General features: G+C 55.9%; 1 protein-coding gene across 1 annotated transcript in view; it reads left to right on the forward strand.

Annotated features, from left to right (window-relative positions):
• The window catches only part of LOC119104516 (netrin receptor UNC5C), a 104,346-nt gene that overhangs the window by 55,590 nt on the left and 34,325 nt on the right, over positions 1 to 14,431 (forward strand). Inside the window, exon 4 of the mRNA XM_037228231.1 lies at positions 13,357 to 13,641. Coding sequence (XP_037084126.1) covers positions 13,357 to 13,641 — 285 coding nt within the window. The remainder of the gene's footprint in view (positions 1 to 13,356; positions 13,642 to 14,431) is intronic.

A 14,431-nucleotide genomic window follows, 5' to 3' on the forward strand; every position in this document is an offset into this window, starting at 1 on the left:
GATTAAACGTCACAACAGATGGCGTGGCGATTTAATGAGCTCGTTAGCCGTTAATGCCTCGTGCTTTATGCCCGTGGGGCTCCCGGCTGCGGGGAGGCCCGTGCCGCCGGATGCCGTGATTTGCATGCCGTGAAGTTTAGGGCGCTTTTACTATGTGATACGAGATCGTATACTGAGTCGAGCGCCACGGTCGGTTGTGCCAGAAATGGCAGATCTGCTCAGCGCGTCGGTATAGGCTCAGAGCTCGACGTTGTGGCCGGAAAAAGCACCTCATAAGTTTTATCTTAAGTTCACTCCTCGGAAATGTGACCCGCAATCCCCCGTCAATTTATGGCGTTCAACTTCAGGTAATTTTGCAATACCGTTCATTAAACTCAACGTGGTACGATAACTCATGCATTCATTTAAAGAACACGACATGGACTTGAACCAGTGCTCATACTCTTATCTCTGATTGATATCCGAAACCGGCAGCTTTGATTGCAGTCCTATCCCTAATTCATGTTCAATATCGAAGTCGGTTTCGAAAGTTCCGCCAGGGCGCCTCCCGCGTCTCCCCTCTCTTCCCATGAGGCCACACATGTGAAGCGCTGCGATTTACGACGGTAACGACTGCGCTGCGAACACGTGTCGTGTAATGATATATGGACAGAGGTTGCCGTGGATCCAGCTGGGAACTCCCGGGGTGAGTTGAGCACGTGGTTAACAGTTCTACACAGCTGGTGGAGCCGGCACCCATGTGCAGAGCGGACCCTTATCTCCATACCGCACTTTATTGCAGTCATCCGGGGATGCAGGCGTTCTGCTGTCTGTCGTCCTTCTACCACTTCTCCTTCTATCTCGTCCCCACAGCTGACCTCCGACGACCTCTATGCAGGCGAACATTGTTCACCCTTCTCCACCTTGATGTTTCCTGACCCTGCACCTATTTCTCTCGACACTCTCCGTTTCCTGGCGCTGAACTAGCTGACACTGCGCACGCCCTCTTCTCACTGGTCTTTCGTCACCTCTCGTACGGCCTTACCGCGTACCCTGCCCATCGCCGAGTCCCGTTCCCGCTTACAGACTGCGGATCTCTGTCGCCTCTGCAGACCGTAGACAGACCGCTCCCATGAGGGGAGTCTGGCTGCCCGCGCGCTGAGTTCTAATGTTGGCAGACTCCAAGCCAAGCAACCCAGTCTAGTCCAGTTCACGACCGATCAGACTGCATCCTCACACAAACAAAGGTTAGCGTATGCTGAAGCACCTGACCAGACTGAATCCCGCACAGACTATCCCCAGGGGCCCAAAATAGCCGTAGTGGTCGGGGTACCCCAAAACCCTAGTAACCATCATCAGACTGATCACCCCCTCACAGACTGACGCCCCACAGTCTGCTTTCTAAGCAGACTGCCCATCCACTCCCCAAGCCGCCGACTACTACTACTGACCAGGGGCGCAGCAGGATGTTTCAAGGTAGTGAGGAGCTCAGTGAAAACGCATCACGCTGTTGTAACCTCCTGCCAGGCGCCATCTATGGTCAAAAATGTGTTTTATAATGTGTCTGAGGGCCCCTTGGCTCCGCCTATGCCATCGGTCGCCCGGCAGCTTTATCAGTTCCGTTGAGGTGCTGGTGCTGGTGCTGGTGCTCCGACGGAGGTCGGCCAGCGATGTATACGACTCCCGGTCGGTGTTTGTGCCCCTCAGTCAACGTCGGGACCTTGGACGCCCTGCTGCCCGGCGTGGCATCTCCACAGGCGGAACTAGGAGGCGGGCAGGGGTGAAGTTGGCCCGACATCCCCAATACGGCGAAAGAATGTTTGTGTTATGCCTTCAGACTCAGGCTTCATTTAAGAAATGCGATTTTCCGGTGTTGCCCTCTGCATAGTATCCCGCGCTGGATCCGCCCTTGGCTGTGCCGCGTGTCATCCCCGCCGGCACAGACAGCAGCGCTGAAGGTGGCGAGGGCACCGACACGCTCATGGACCTGGTGACAGAGGTGTGGCCGCCGCGCTGCGCCGGGGACGGGGCGTGGGAGGGGTGAAGAGGTCGTGCACGGGCTCGGCGTATGCAGCGCTTGGGGCCGCATCATAGCAGAGGATTTGGAGATCGGGGACCGTGTGAGGAATAATGCGTGATTCGAACGTTTGGCGTAAGAAGAACATTATGCAGTTTGCTTGGAAAGTTGTCCTTGCAGGATAAGCATTCGTTTGCACTTCGACACGTTTACATAGGCCACGGATGACATAAGCGGATAGGTCCTGAGCATAGTGTGACGCACATTTCTGTGTGACCTTCAGTCCCATTTCAGGAATATTTTTGTAAAAAAAATTTGCACGCTACAGTGGGTCGTCGGTCTACGGTCCTTACAGTAAACGCTATCTTCGGGCGTGTTATGAAGGCGCTCGCGCAGCAGACATGCCTACTTACAGGGCTGGTGCCATCTTGCCTCGTTATTGAAGGAATAAGACTCCTGCACGTTTGTCTTTGTTGCAGGCCATTTACCATATTGGGCTTGAGTACTCGTGGCCCACTTCCATTTTTTTCTTATTCTCTACCGCCTCCTGCTCAAGTGTCGTCCTGGGTTCGCCCCTGCACCTGTCCCGGCGCCGTCCCCGACTTGTCGCATTATGCGAATGACACGTGAGGCGACGCGCCCCGGCCGCCCGGCCCCTGTTACCCGCTACGTGGACGCCCACGGGCGGCTCCAGCATCCACCCGGGGGTGGGGAAGTGTTCTGCGTGCCACGTCTAGAGCGGCAAAAGCACCCTCAAAGCAAGCCAGCGCTCGGACCGTCGTTATCATAAGGACCACAATTACAGTAATGATTTAGGCAATGCTAAGAGAAATTTTGAAGCTTGAATGATTATAAAAGGAACACACGCTTCCTCCTGGGTCCGCCCATGGCTTTGGCACGCGTTACGGCGACACCATTCTGAGGCGTGCCCACCGACTCGTGCATACGTCCGCGCCATTAGCGCCGCGCTGCGCAACATTAGCCGCCGCGCCGCGACCGCCACCGGCGACGGGGCCGGGGGGCGTAGCCAGGGTCACGCGGCGTCGGGGACGCCCCTCGGCTAACCCGTCGGTCACCTCCCGCTCCCCCTCGCACGTTGGCCCGCGCTGGGCCCACACAAGCTGCACTCTGCGCCGGTTCCGACGCCGATGGAAAGTGGTCTAGATTTTCGCGATGCGGTAGCTGCGTGTTGCGTTCCTCGCTGCGCCTCTGCAAGCGCCAGCTGACCCAATTTAGCAGCGGTCGTGTGGTTGGCGTGGCACGTAAAGCCTCATCGCTTCTGGGTCACCCCAGGCCGATCGGCTCGTTCGTCTCCGCCCAGGGGCGGCGGACAGGGGGCTGGGGTGGGGGGTTGGAGGGGGGGGGGGGGGGGGTAGCTGCCTTCCAACTCCGGGCGACATTTAACGTGAGCTCTCGTGGGGGCATGGAAAAACAAGGCAAAAATCTCGCCTCCCCCACCCCCTTTCCACCATCTCCACAGATTCAGCCGCTCAAGTATCCGCCCCTGGGTTCGATTGCGACGCCTTCGTCGCATTGGAGAGGGATTGGTCAAATTTAACTCGTCGCGGGTGAAGGTTGGGTATGGATGGTGGAACACAATGCCCGGAATTCGAATGTTGTCCTTCATTGAAAGCGCCGAGCAAGGTGCCAAATGACTGCTCGAGCTCCGCGAATATCCCAATAATTAAAGTATTGACATCCTGACCTTAAGCATTCATCGCAGAGTACGTATTCACGTTCTATGCACCCTGACCCCGTTTCCTTTCTGTTTGCATCTTTGGACTTGTCTCTTGTTCTTTTTAGACCTAAAGAAAGGACCTCGAATGCATCAGTTCGCATGCCTGGAGCGATTTTCAAGCGGACCGTACCCCTTTCAAGCCTCTCGATCTGATCTAATCCAGCATCATCAGCATCATAATCAAGCATCTAGTCCAGCATCAGCGTAATGATGTTTGCGGTGTTAGATGATACGATGATCGGGGCTTTGCGGTATCCTCAAGGGTGCCAGTCGCTTGTTCGTGTCGTTGAAAGCCCGCATTACTCTCTATTTAATACCCCGGAATCCCCTGCCGTATTTCGATCATCTGCGCTTCCAAGACAGCATTGCCTACCCGCCGTTCTTTTTTGGCGTGATCGCCGCTCCCAGCTGACGTGATTGTCTCACCTCCTCTTTTCCTTCCCCTCTCCATCACCCCCGTCGCATCCTGTCACGCCTCCTTCACAGTCGCTCAAAGACCACTTCCAGTCTTTTGACGGTCATCACATGCTGTTTGCTTATCATTTTCTTCTTCCTTTAGGCGGCCCCTCCGCCGTGCGCCGTGCGTTGAATAGGCTTATAATGAGCTGCTGAGTGGTCTGTTTTGCTTGCTTGTGTGCCGAGAGGGCTGTGTGCGTAGCCATTGTAGCGACGATTTCTTACCGAGGCGCTGAGCGGTAGGGAATGGACAAACAAAGGGTTCCGGTCAGGGCTCCTTCGCGGGGTCAGCCGGCAAAGAGCCAGGCACTTGAGGCTGACGATGCGTGCATTCCATCTACGGTAAAAAAAAACCTGAGCAGGCTTTGCCGGGCGATGGTGAAATTCCTGAACAGTGCTGCTCGTTTGTGGTCGGAATCATTGCCGTGGGTAGAAGATGGCACTGATGTTTTATCCGACCTGGTGCGTGGGCACACCACGGCAGCGCATCCGCTGATCCCTGACGCAGCGGTCGCTTGCCGTGACCTCTCGCGCAGCGGCCGCTGGCTGCGGGAGCCAGCGCTGGCCTGAGTTGAGCACGCGGTGACGGTGCAGGGCCGACGGCGCCCCTGCGCCTCGTCAGGTCACACCATGCTGTGCGCCATGATGTCATGAAGCGCGCCATGTCGCGTCCGTACGGCAGCGGCGGCGGCGGCGGCCGGTGGCCTCGTAGCTCTGGCATATCGCTGTCGGCGCTGATGATGATGTAGGTGAAAAGGATTGCGGTGGCTGAATGAGTTTTCCAACGTTATCAGCTCTGCAGCGGGCACACAGAAGTTATTCGAAAGGAGTTTTTCGACCTAGTGAATGCGGAATGGCAGAGATTGGTCAGGTTTGGACTCTATGTTGCGGCTTTGGGCGCCGTAACAATGCTCCTCAGAATGTTGTCATGAGGCTGATGCTACCGTAGTGCACTGGCCTCGCGTATATGTCATGTTGATGCCAGAGAGCTGCAGGGACGTCGTACCAGAAGTGATCAATAGCTTAAAAATGTGTAAACAAAGAGGAGACGCCACGACGTTCTTCACGTCTAAAACTTGTTTGGTTGGCTCAAGTGGTTTTTGGTGGTTGGCCGAAGTGGTTTTTGGTGGTTGGCCCGGGTTGTTTTTGGTGGTTGGCTCAAGTGGTTTTCGGACGTGCTGGTGCATGGACGCGTAAGATCCACCAAGTAACGCAATGCCGATCTCTTGACCTCCAAGGCGGCTTGTTCTCTTGTTGATCTCTTGAAAGCCAAGCCGTTAAGGCGGCTTGCTGCGCGGCGGAGAACTTTGCCAGACCACCAGCAGCCGCTGCACCCGGCTTGGATGACGTCGAGTTATCGCCGCAGACGCTGCGCTGTTTGAAAGGCCATCAGGACGTCCCGTGCGACAAACACGGGGCGCGGCTGCCGTCCGCCCGCCTTACCGGAAGCCCCGGCCTCCGGGGGGGGCCTGCCCATACTGCGTGCGGACCCTGCCCCTGTTTGGCCGGGGGGTGCGGTCGGGACAGACGCAGCGGTCCCTGACCGGGCCATTTGTGTTGTGACGTCACCGCCGTCTGCTGCCGGCTCCGGGCCATAAATTAGTGGTCAGAAGCCCTCCCACGTGGCGGACTCCCGGGAGGAGGGTGGAGGGCGGGGGCTGTGAACCCGGCCTGGTATGATGCGATGACTTGGACGGAGGCTGGATTGTGAGAGGCGGCTGCAGATGTCCCATCGAGGGCGGGCGAAGAACCAGATATGTCGAGGCGCATCTCGAGCGGGAAGATAGATAAGGGGTAGGGGTGCCACGGCAGCCATGCTTACCCTCTCCGAGCCAAATGCCAGAATTAGATAATGGGCGATTTTGCAGGAATTTAGCTAAAGTCACAAGAGGGTACAAACATTTTTACTTTTATGCCTCCTTTCATGCGAAAAATTTTGGCTGCGTGTTAAGCTTAAACCAAACAGCGATCGTGGTTTTCACCACCAATTCCTATTGATTTATGTGATGAATTCATGTCGGCAGTATTACTAGGCGTCACATTTGTAGTTGGTGCCGTGCGTGCTCAATCAGATCAACCAGGTGTTCCCTGACATGCCAAGATAAATATAACATGCCAGTTGATGCAGCACCGTCAGATTTTGTCGCACGTCGTTGCCGTCAGATTTATTTTACGCGCTAACCCTGCGATGATATCGTATTGACCGTCTGTTCTGCAATGCAAAGTTGGCACGATTATGTCGGTCATGAATGATGGTGAACATCTCAGTGTCAGGGGCCTGCGGCAGTGCGCCGCCAGTGCTCCTCGTAAGTATCTGACACAAGCACCCCGCCGGCTTTGGCACGCATCTGTGCGCGATCGAGCTCAAGCCGAACCCAAGCGCGGGCCTCGCCGCGTAGCACGCTAACCTGACTATTAACCAAGATGGGATCTTAACGCGCGCCGCGTAATGAAGCGGAGTCCGCCCCGCGTCCTGTGTACCTCGTTTGTAAGACAGGGCAGGGTGTAGGTCTCGTGAGCTCCCGCCACGGACGCGTCAAGCGCCGTCACCGGTCACCAGCCTGGTGGTGCTGGTGACCTCGTAGTGCTCGCACTGGTGCTCACGGGGCGAGATGGTCTTCGGGCTGGTGAGGTAGGGGGCTGATGTAGAGGTATGCGGCTATACCATATGGTCCAGCTGGTAAGGTAGGGGGTGATATAGAGGTATGCGGCTATACCGTATGGTCTGGCTGGTGAGGTAGGGGGCTGATGTAGAGGTATGCGGCTATGCCGTATGGTCCAGCTGGTGAGGTAGGGGGCTGATGTAGAGGTATGCGGCTACACCGTATGGTCTGGCTGGTGAAGTAGGGGGCTGATGTAGAGGTATGCGGCTACACCGTATGGTGAGACCAACTCTGTGCGAGGGCAGCGGCGTCTACGAGATAACACAGCGCTGGTGCTCGGGGCCGACTGGGCAAAACGCTGTCGGGAAATGCCGCTCATCGTGCTTTATTTTATTTACGCCTTATGCTTCACACTTTCATTGCGCTTTATTCGTTGCGTCTCTCATTGCGTGCTGTGATCACCGGACGTGTGTGTTAATGCTCAGTCTAAGTCTCATAGACGCGTAAGGATCGGAGCTATAGGAGGGATCGCGTAAGGATCAGTCCAAGTCAATTCAATCGAGAAATAACTTGATTCCAAGAATGGGCATATCTGAACGCCCATACTTTCGTCAGGTGTTTACTAAGATGTAAGTGGTTTTCACTGACCCCTGCATCTAAACACCTAAATACAGCTATCAAAATGTTGGCTGGGATTTAAGTGATTATTACCCGTCATGTGCAGGCAGAGGGTGAGCATTGGCCGTGATACCGTCCGGGAGCTGTCAGTAGCTAACAGATTGTCATCGCCATTTATGGTGACACAAAAAAGATGAGCGTCCGCATTCAACGGCCGGCAGCACTTAATAAAAAGGACCGTTACGCAATCGCCTTGTTCATCTCCAGAATTGCTGCCGCCTTTTTCGTGCGGTGAGCCTGGCTGGAAGTAAATCATGCAGCCACTTTGGACACGCCCCGCCAGAAAAAAATGTCGGGCGTTTGTAACCGCTGCTTTAAACCCTCTGAGTACACCTGCTCGCGGTCTGTGCTCGCGGTCTGTTTCATTGCTCACATCAATCCCACGAGATGTGTCCAGTTTCATAAAGTTAAGCTGCGAGCTATGCTTTTTCGCGGCGTAGACGTAAACGGGCGTCCTGCCACAAATAACATAAAAACGCAATATGAAGCAGCATTGACCAGCTTGTGGTGCGCACACCGACGCCGCGCGCCCTGCATGAGAGCCTGCAGCCCACGGAGGACCCTCCCTGGCTGCGGGGGCGTCGCCCTTCGCAGCGGTTCTCCTGTGGAGCCGGCGACTGTTTACCGTGCCTGCACGCTTTCTCCCCCGCCCATCGCCTTCCCACGTGCGTGGCGGGGTGGGGAGTGTCCAAGAGGGGGGGGGGGGGGGGGGGCGTGGCGCCACGCGCGTTGTCCTGCATACAATGAGTGGTAGTGGGTTTGGTGGGCGGATACGGTTGGCTACATGTGTCGTAACTCGGAATTTGCTGGCTGCGTTGCCGTTTGGTCCGTATTGTTGATTTGTGCGCCGTATGCAAGTGTGGCTGTGCAAGTGTCTCAAAGGGAATGTGTCGTCTACGAAACTACAAACTGCTTGGTTGAAGGCTTTGGATGGAAACTTCTTGTTGCGATCTTTTGTCGTTATGTTGTACCAATTTTTTTATTCGGTGGCTTATCCGCACGTCACAATAACATTGCTCCACTTGCCACGTCTATTGCGCGTACCCAAAAATTCGATGGTTCACACCTAGCCACCTCTCACCCACGAACACTTCCCTCAAGCATCGGCAAATTATACCATGTCAGACCGGGTCGGACGGCTTTCGGGCCAGGCCGGGTCGGGCCGTCCGGGCGCACTGCTGTGGCGTGCCGGCGGGGCACGCTTGGGCGGCGGTCGGTACGTGACACAGTCCGGCGCGGCGCCGTCTAACGGTACCCGGCTCAATCAGCGCCGGCACCGACACGCCGCCGGTGCGCGGGCCGGGACGGCTGCACGGGCTCGGCGAGCCGTGCTGCACGGCTGAGGGGACCGAGGCGCTGCCGTGTTTTCTGCAGATGCGGAAAGGAGTGCAGGCTGGAGCGCTTCAGTGCGCGTACCTGTTAGGATTTTCCGGGCGAATGCTCAGGCTTGGCAGTAATGGCCTGTCCAGAGCAATTTTATATCCCTATGTACCCCTGGAAAACAAAAAGCAAACGGCTGTAACCCCGCGACATTAAACTTAATTTTATGGGATGGCATGTGCTTGCGCAGGATTTATTCATGCGCCCAGATGTTGGACACGGCTTCAATCCCGCCAGACCTGTCCGCGGAGACATCTCATATTACCACATGGGCACCGCTTTGGGGGTGCTCCAGCCTGAGTGGCCCTTACCTGGCAAGGGTGGGAACCAAGCTGGCCCGAACGCGGTGCGCTGAGAAGACCACCCCGCTGCCCCGGCCGTCACGTCGGCGAGACCGGTAGTGTCTCTCTGGACCGGCCATTCGCTTGTTTGTCTGCGCAGGCGCTGTATAAATAAGACATTACCGGGGCGCGGCCTGTCGTCGCCTGCTGAGGAAGGCACGCCGATGGCGCCACCTGGTGGCGGTCGACTGTCCCGCTTCCCGGTCCTCCAGTAGACCTCGGAGGCGTGTTGTGTATCGGGCCTTCGACTTCCGCGTGGGTTCGAATCCCGACGACGTCACGGCCCTTGCAGGTCAATGTGAAATCGGCGCGAGCAGGATCACCGTTGTCGCTGGTGTCTAATGAGAGGGTGCCATCAGAAACAAAACATCGGACCGTACACGGATGAGTCCGCTCTTCGGCGGGGTCACTGTCGTCAGTGAGGCTCGAGTGACTGGTCTTACGAGGCGAATACTTAATTAGGACCGTTTTTGGATCGCGCCGTGTAAGCGTGTGAGCCGGAAGTGGGTTACTTTTCTGATTTTTCATCTCCATCGATGATTGGAAATCAGATATCATGTCAAATTGAGATGACTTGCTTACGTCGTTGGATTCCAAAACGGTCTAAATGTAAGTTTTGTTTCATAATACCCACAACGGGGGAGAAGGGAGGATGGGGAAGATATGCTGCCAACAATTGGAGCACAGCCCATCTGAGCGGGTTTGTGGTTTCGGACACTTCCGCTGCGCTTGGGCATAAAAGCGCTTTGCGTTGTCGCGGCTCCGACAAGGTCGTTGCGGTTTTGATCTTGATGGGCTTGGGCTGCCTACATCGGTTTGAGTGACGCTCTCGAGTCGCATTTTATCAGTCGAAACCGCTCAACATTCTGACAGTGGTCCCTGTGCATGAGCCAATAAATTTGATTTATAGCGCCGACCATTCCGTTTACTTCGTGCGATTTCCGTCCCTCGCTGCCTGCAGCACCTTGTATTTCGGGCTCACGTAAACTACCTTCGGCATCTCCGTAATGTCAGACCCGCACCACTTTGGCCACGCGTTTCCGTCGGACTTCTAGATACCACCTTTGGTCCAGTTCAGGCGCCATCTGTATTCTGAGCGCGCTGGTTTTATGCCCCGGACCTCTCTGGTGCAGTCGGGGCGCGCCGGCAGCGCCAGTTTTATGGCTCATTGTGTTCGGTCGGAGCGGCGCAGAAGAAACATCCACCCTGGAAAGGCTGGACCGTAATCCGCGGGAAGGCTTTTGCGCCCGTTGGCGTCATTTTCGAAGAGGTTCAGTCCGTTGTTTGGGTGGATTTTGGAAAGCCTGAAGCCGGCCAGCTGTTGTCAACACTCAGCGCGCAAAAACACAGCCAAAAAGTTCGATCGTTTAGGCATGCGGGACCGAGATGAGTAGGATTATGGAATAACTCTTCTGTCGGGACGTTTCATGTGGACGTTGTCTTGGCTTCTTGCACGTTTGAAGGTTAAAATTCTGGCCCGATTTATTCGCATCTTATTTACGCCAGATCGGGCACAGGCAGCTGGATAGAATGCACATGAAGAAAAATAGAAAAGAAAAGGGCTTCGAGATTGAAAATCGCGGGATGGTGTGACGGCGCGTCTCTCTGTTTTCACTGCTGTCACTGTCTGCCGGTCTGACGGCTGCTTTGCATTCGGCTTTTTCCTCTCTCGCTCTCCCACGCGTGCCTTCCTGCACGTCACAACCAAGCCACGGCAAAAACTTACGGCGCAGCGGGGATTCGACCCGGCCCTCCCCTGCATTGCATTCGCCGCGCCAGTCCGTCTGCACGCGCACAATCAGCCGCTGCGGCGGGGGCCGTGACTCGGCGGTTCTCAAACTTGCGTTCAGAGTTTGTGGCTTCCGCGCCCGCTGTGTCACCTCCGCTCCCGCTGTCGCTGTAGACGTGCGGTCAACGTAACCCGGTTTAGATGGATGATGCGCTGCAGCGAACTATTTACACGGCGTATTACCGTTCGGTGTCCTGCGGCGGCCACCGAACGGCCGTGTCATCGTCATCGCCCGCCGATGAAAAAAGAGCACGGTTGGAGGAAGGCGTCGACGCGGCTGGATCTTCGCGGAGCCTTCTGGGGTAGAAACTACCGTAAATCACGGTTGCTTGGGAATTAATTTGGTCATCTCAATTAGTGCGCAAATGTAACGGTTATGACCATGACTATGTTGGATCCAGCTAGTTTGCCGTCATCTTTGCGTACTGGTTTTGGTTATGACGTGTGGATTTAGGGAGACGTATCGACGTTCAGCACCGTATAGTTCGTGACGAAATTAAGCGGTTGCAATTCACAAGATGTATGGCCCAATGGGCTATCACATCTGTTAGCTTTCGACCATCGGACGATTTACGATGCCGGGTGCTGCATGCTTCACCGGAATCCGAGACCAGTGGGCTATTCCCACGAGTCGGTGCGCGTTACAATCTAATAAACGATCACCCGCCTGATTTACATCGCTTGATTCGCAATGCGTATTCAGCTGTTGTGCAATTACGTCCGAACTAATGCCCAGATCGACTGGCTTGTAGTGGGAGGAGCTCACTAATGCTGGAACAAAGAGCTTCGGGGCTTCCCCGCAATTTATGGGGGCTTGTCCGGAGCATAAGTGCGTTGGGCGAATCCTCCCAGTGCAGCCTCCCACTTTCAACAGCGGTTAGGGTGCCGCCGCACCCGCGGCAGAAGAGGCCAAGTTATTCCAACTGAGATGTCGATGTGCTTCAGCTGTGCACACTTCTCTTAAAGAATTGTGGTTGGGGGAGAGCGCTTAACAAACACAAAGTAATCAGGATGGGATGTACGGGCGACACCAACGGGGCCTCGCGTGCCCCCTCCCCCCGCCTCCTCCCTCCGGTGTAAGTGTTACCAGTTTGATACCCAGATAAAAAAAACGGCTTGTCCTCTGCGCCCAGGCGCAAAAGTTGCATTTGCTGAGTGTTTTCCAGAGAGTTTTGCATGCGAACTCCGTGGGTGGAACTTCACAGTAGGTCACGCTCTTCCTATAGGTATTGAGATATTTTTAGACACCTCCATTGAGACACCTCCTGCTCTCGACATGTGCAACCTGAGTCGAAAGTTGTAGTCGAAAAGTTGTCTAGCGCAGAGCGGTTTGAGCTCCTCCGTCTGGCGTGATTTCCCCGGACCACGGCTGAAACAGGCGCTGCGTCGACAAGCTCCGTTATCCTCCTCCCCCCTGCGGACGAAGTCGAAACAAATACGCGATGATCCACTGGTGGCGCCTGCAGTCCCTACACGGCCATCCATCATGGTCTAAAACAACACCCAGCGGGCGAGCGGGGCGCGGGCGCCATTGTTGCAGCGGGTATCTGCGGGTTGCACGCCCCCCTCCCGCGTTTCGGCCGGCGCCCCCCGGCGGGCGCCGCTTAACCGCCGTGTCCTCCGCTAGGGCGGAATGTGTCCGCCACGGCGTGCAGTGGCGCGGGAACGTGGCTAATGTGGCGAGCAGTGGCGCGGGAATGTGCCAGCTCATTTGGGCGATGATTTTCGCGCAGATAATGGGGGCTGGTTCGATGATTGGGCGGTATTGGGCGCGCGGGAGGATAGAAACAGTTTGGAGAATCGGACAGCACGGCGTAGTAGTCGTACGAATAGCACTGTTTTTTGTTGTTTTATTTTTTGCAGTCTCGGGCGCCTTCCCGTGTTGGTGTTGGTCAAATAAGTGTTGTTTTTCTGAGCCGTCACCTGAGCGGTGTAATATGAAAAATCATAGGTACCACAAAGTGACGTCTAAAACTGTACATCTTTGGAACAACGCAGCTGATTGTGAGGTGGAATACTCCTGGCTTCAGACGCGAGAAGCTCTTTTGACAGTCCCACCAAACTAAGCAAGTCGCTAGCAGTCTTGTTCTTATCTTGGCCGAGGTCATCGCCACATCCTCGTGTACCTCGTCCGCGTCTCAGAACGCCACCATCACCTGCTCTTGGTCATAGCCAACCTGGCCAAGTCACATTACCACTCTTGTCTGTCCACATATCTGAAGAAGTGACCGCCAACCGCTGTGCTCTGTCCACATAGCGGAATTGATCACCAACACCATTTCTGGTTCTCAAGCTTGCAGAAATCTCCACCACATGGTCAGCGTTCGTTCGCGAACCGGATTACATTCCCATAACCGGCTTTTGCTTGTCCACAGACCTGAAGAAATCGTTCCACACGCCGCCATTCTCCGACCGCGTGGAGGTGGACCAGACGGTGGAGCTGCGCTGCGTCCCACCCGAGGGCAACCCGCCGCCCTCGCTCAGCTGGCTCAAGAACAGCGTGACGGTCGACCCCAAGCTGGACCCCAACTACATCATCTCGAACGAGGGCAACCTGCTGATCGCGGCCGCCAAGCTGTCCGACATGGCCAACTACTCGTGCGTTGCCGAGAACGTGGCCAACCGCCGAGTCAGCCCTCCGGCGCGGCTCACCGTCTACGGTGAGTTTAGGAGGGGTGCTGTGAGTTGTGACAGGGATGCTTACCGTGAGTCTGCGCGGATATAGAGGGTGAGCGGGTGTGGTGGAGCACCGGACAGTGGTGCGCACTGTGATGGCATTGCGCCATTTTCCTTTCCCAGGTTTTTTGTTGTTTAACGGGTTTGAAGCCTTACCGTCCAATAGATCTATCGGGCCTAAAATCGTTTGGTCTAAGACTCAAGGTGGACATCAAGACGCCTGTGTCCGTACAGGCTACTTGTGTTTCGTGAGGAGCCGGCTGCTTGGCGAATGGATGCAGCATCATAGCAGACGTCGAATCGAATTGTGATGCTTCTTTCGAGCCCACGTCCGAGCGAAACGCCATGCCGGAGCGCCACGCTGCGCACACAGCATGGCAACCGCGTCCACAGTCCGAACACCGCCCTGAATGGTCGGCTGACTCCTCTAGTCTGGCCCAAGATGCACCATCGGCAGCGTCCGGCCAAAGCGAACAAAAACGCGAGCGGTAAAATCAAAGTGACGAACCCCCCATGCCCTGGTGAGCGCAGAACTGGGCCTTTCTATCACCCTGCTGGGCCCGCGACTGTGCGCAATGGCAGTCAGGCCGGCATGTGTCCCTCCTTGAGGTTGCCGGCTTGTCCTCGACAGCTGGACGTTTCGCCACACATGTGCGGGGAAAATCCGCCCCAGCTGGCCTCGGGTCGGCTTAGGATGCCGCGCTGGATGGTCGACGTTATTGAGTCGCGTTCGCTGCAATGTGATGGGCCGATAAGACTTGCATGAATGGCTGT

Source organism: Pollicipes pollicipes, unplaced genomic scaffold, assembly GCF_011947565.3.
Source record: "Pollicipes pollicipes isolate AB1234 unplaced genomic scaffold, Ppol_2.1 Scaffold_6052;HRSCAF=7182_pilon_pilon_pilon, whole genome shotgun sequence".
NCBI classification, from domain to species: domain Eukaryota; kingdom Metazoa; phylum Arthropoda; class Thecostraca; order Pollicipedomorpha; family Pollicipedidae; genus Pollicipes; species Pollicipes pollicipes.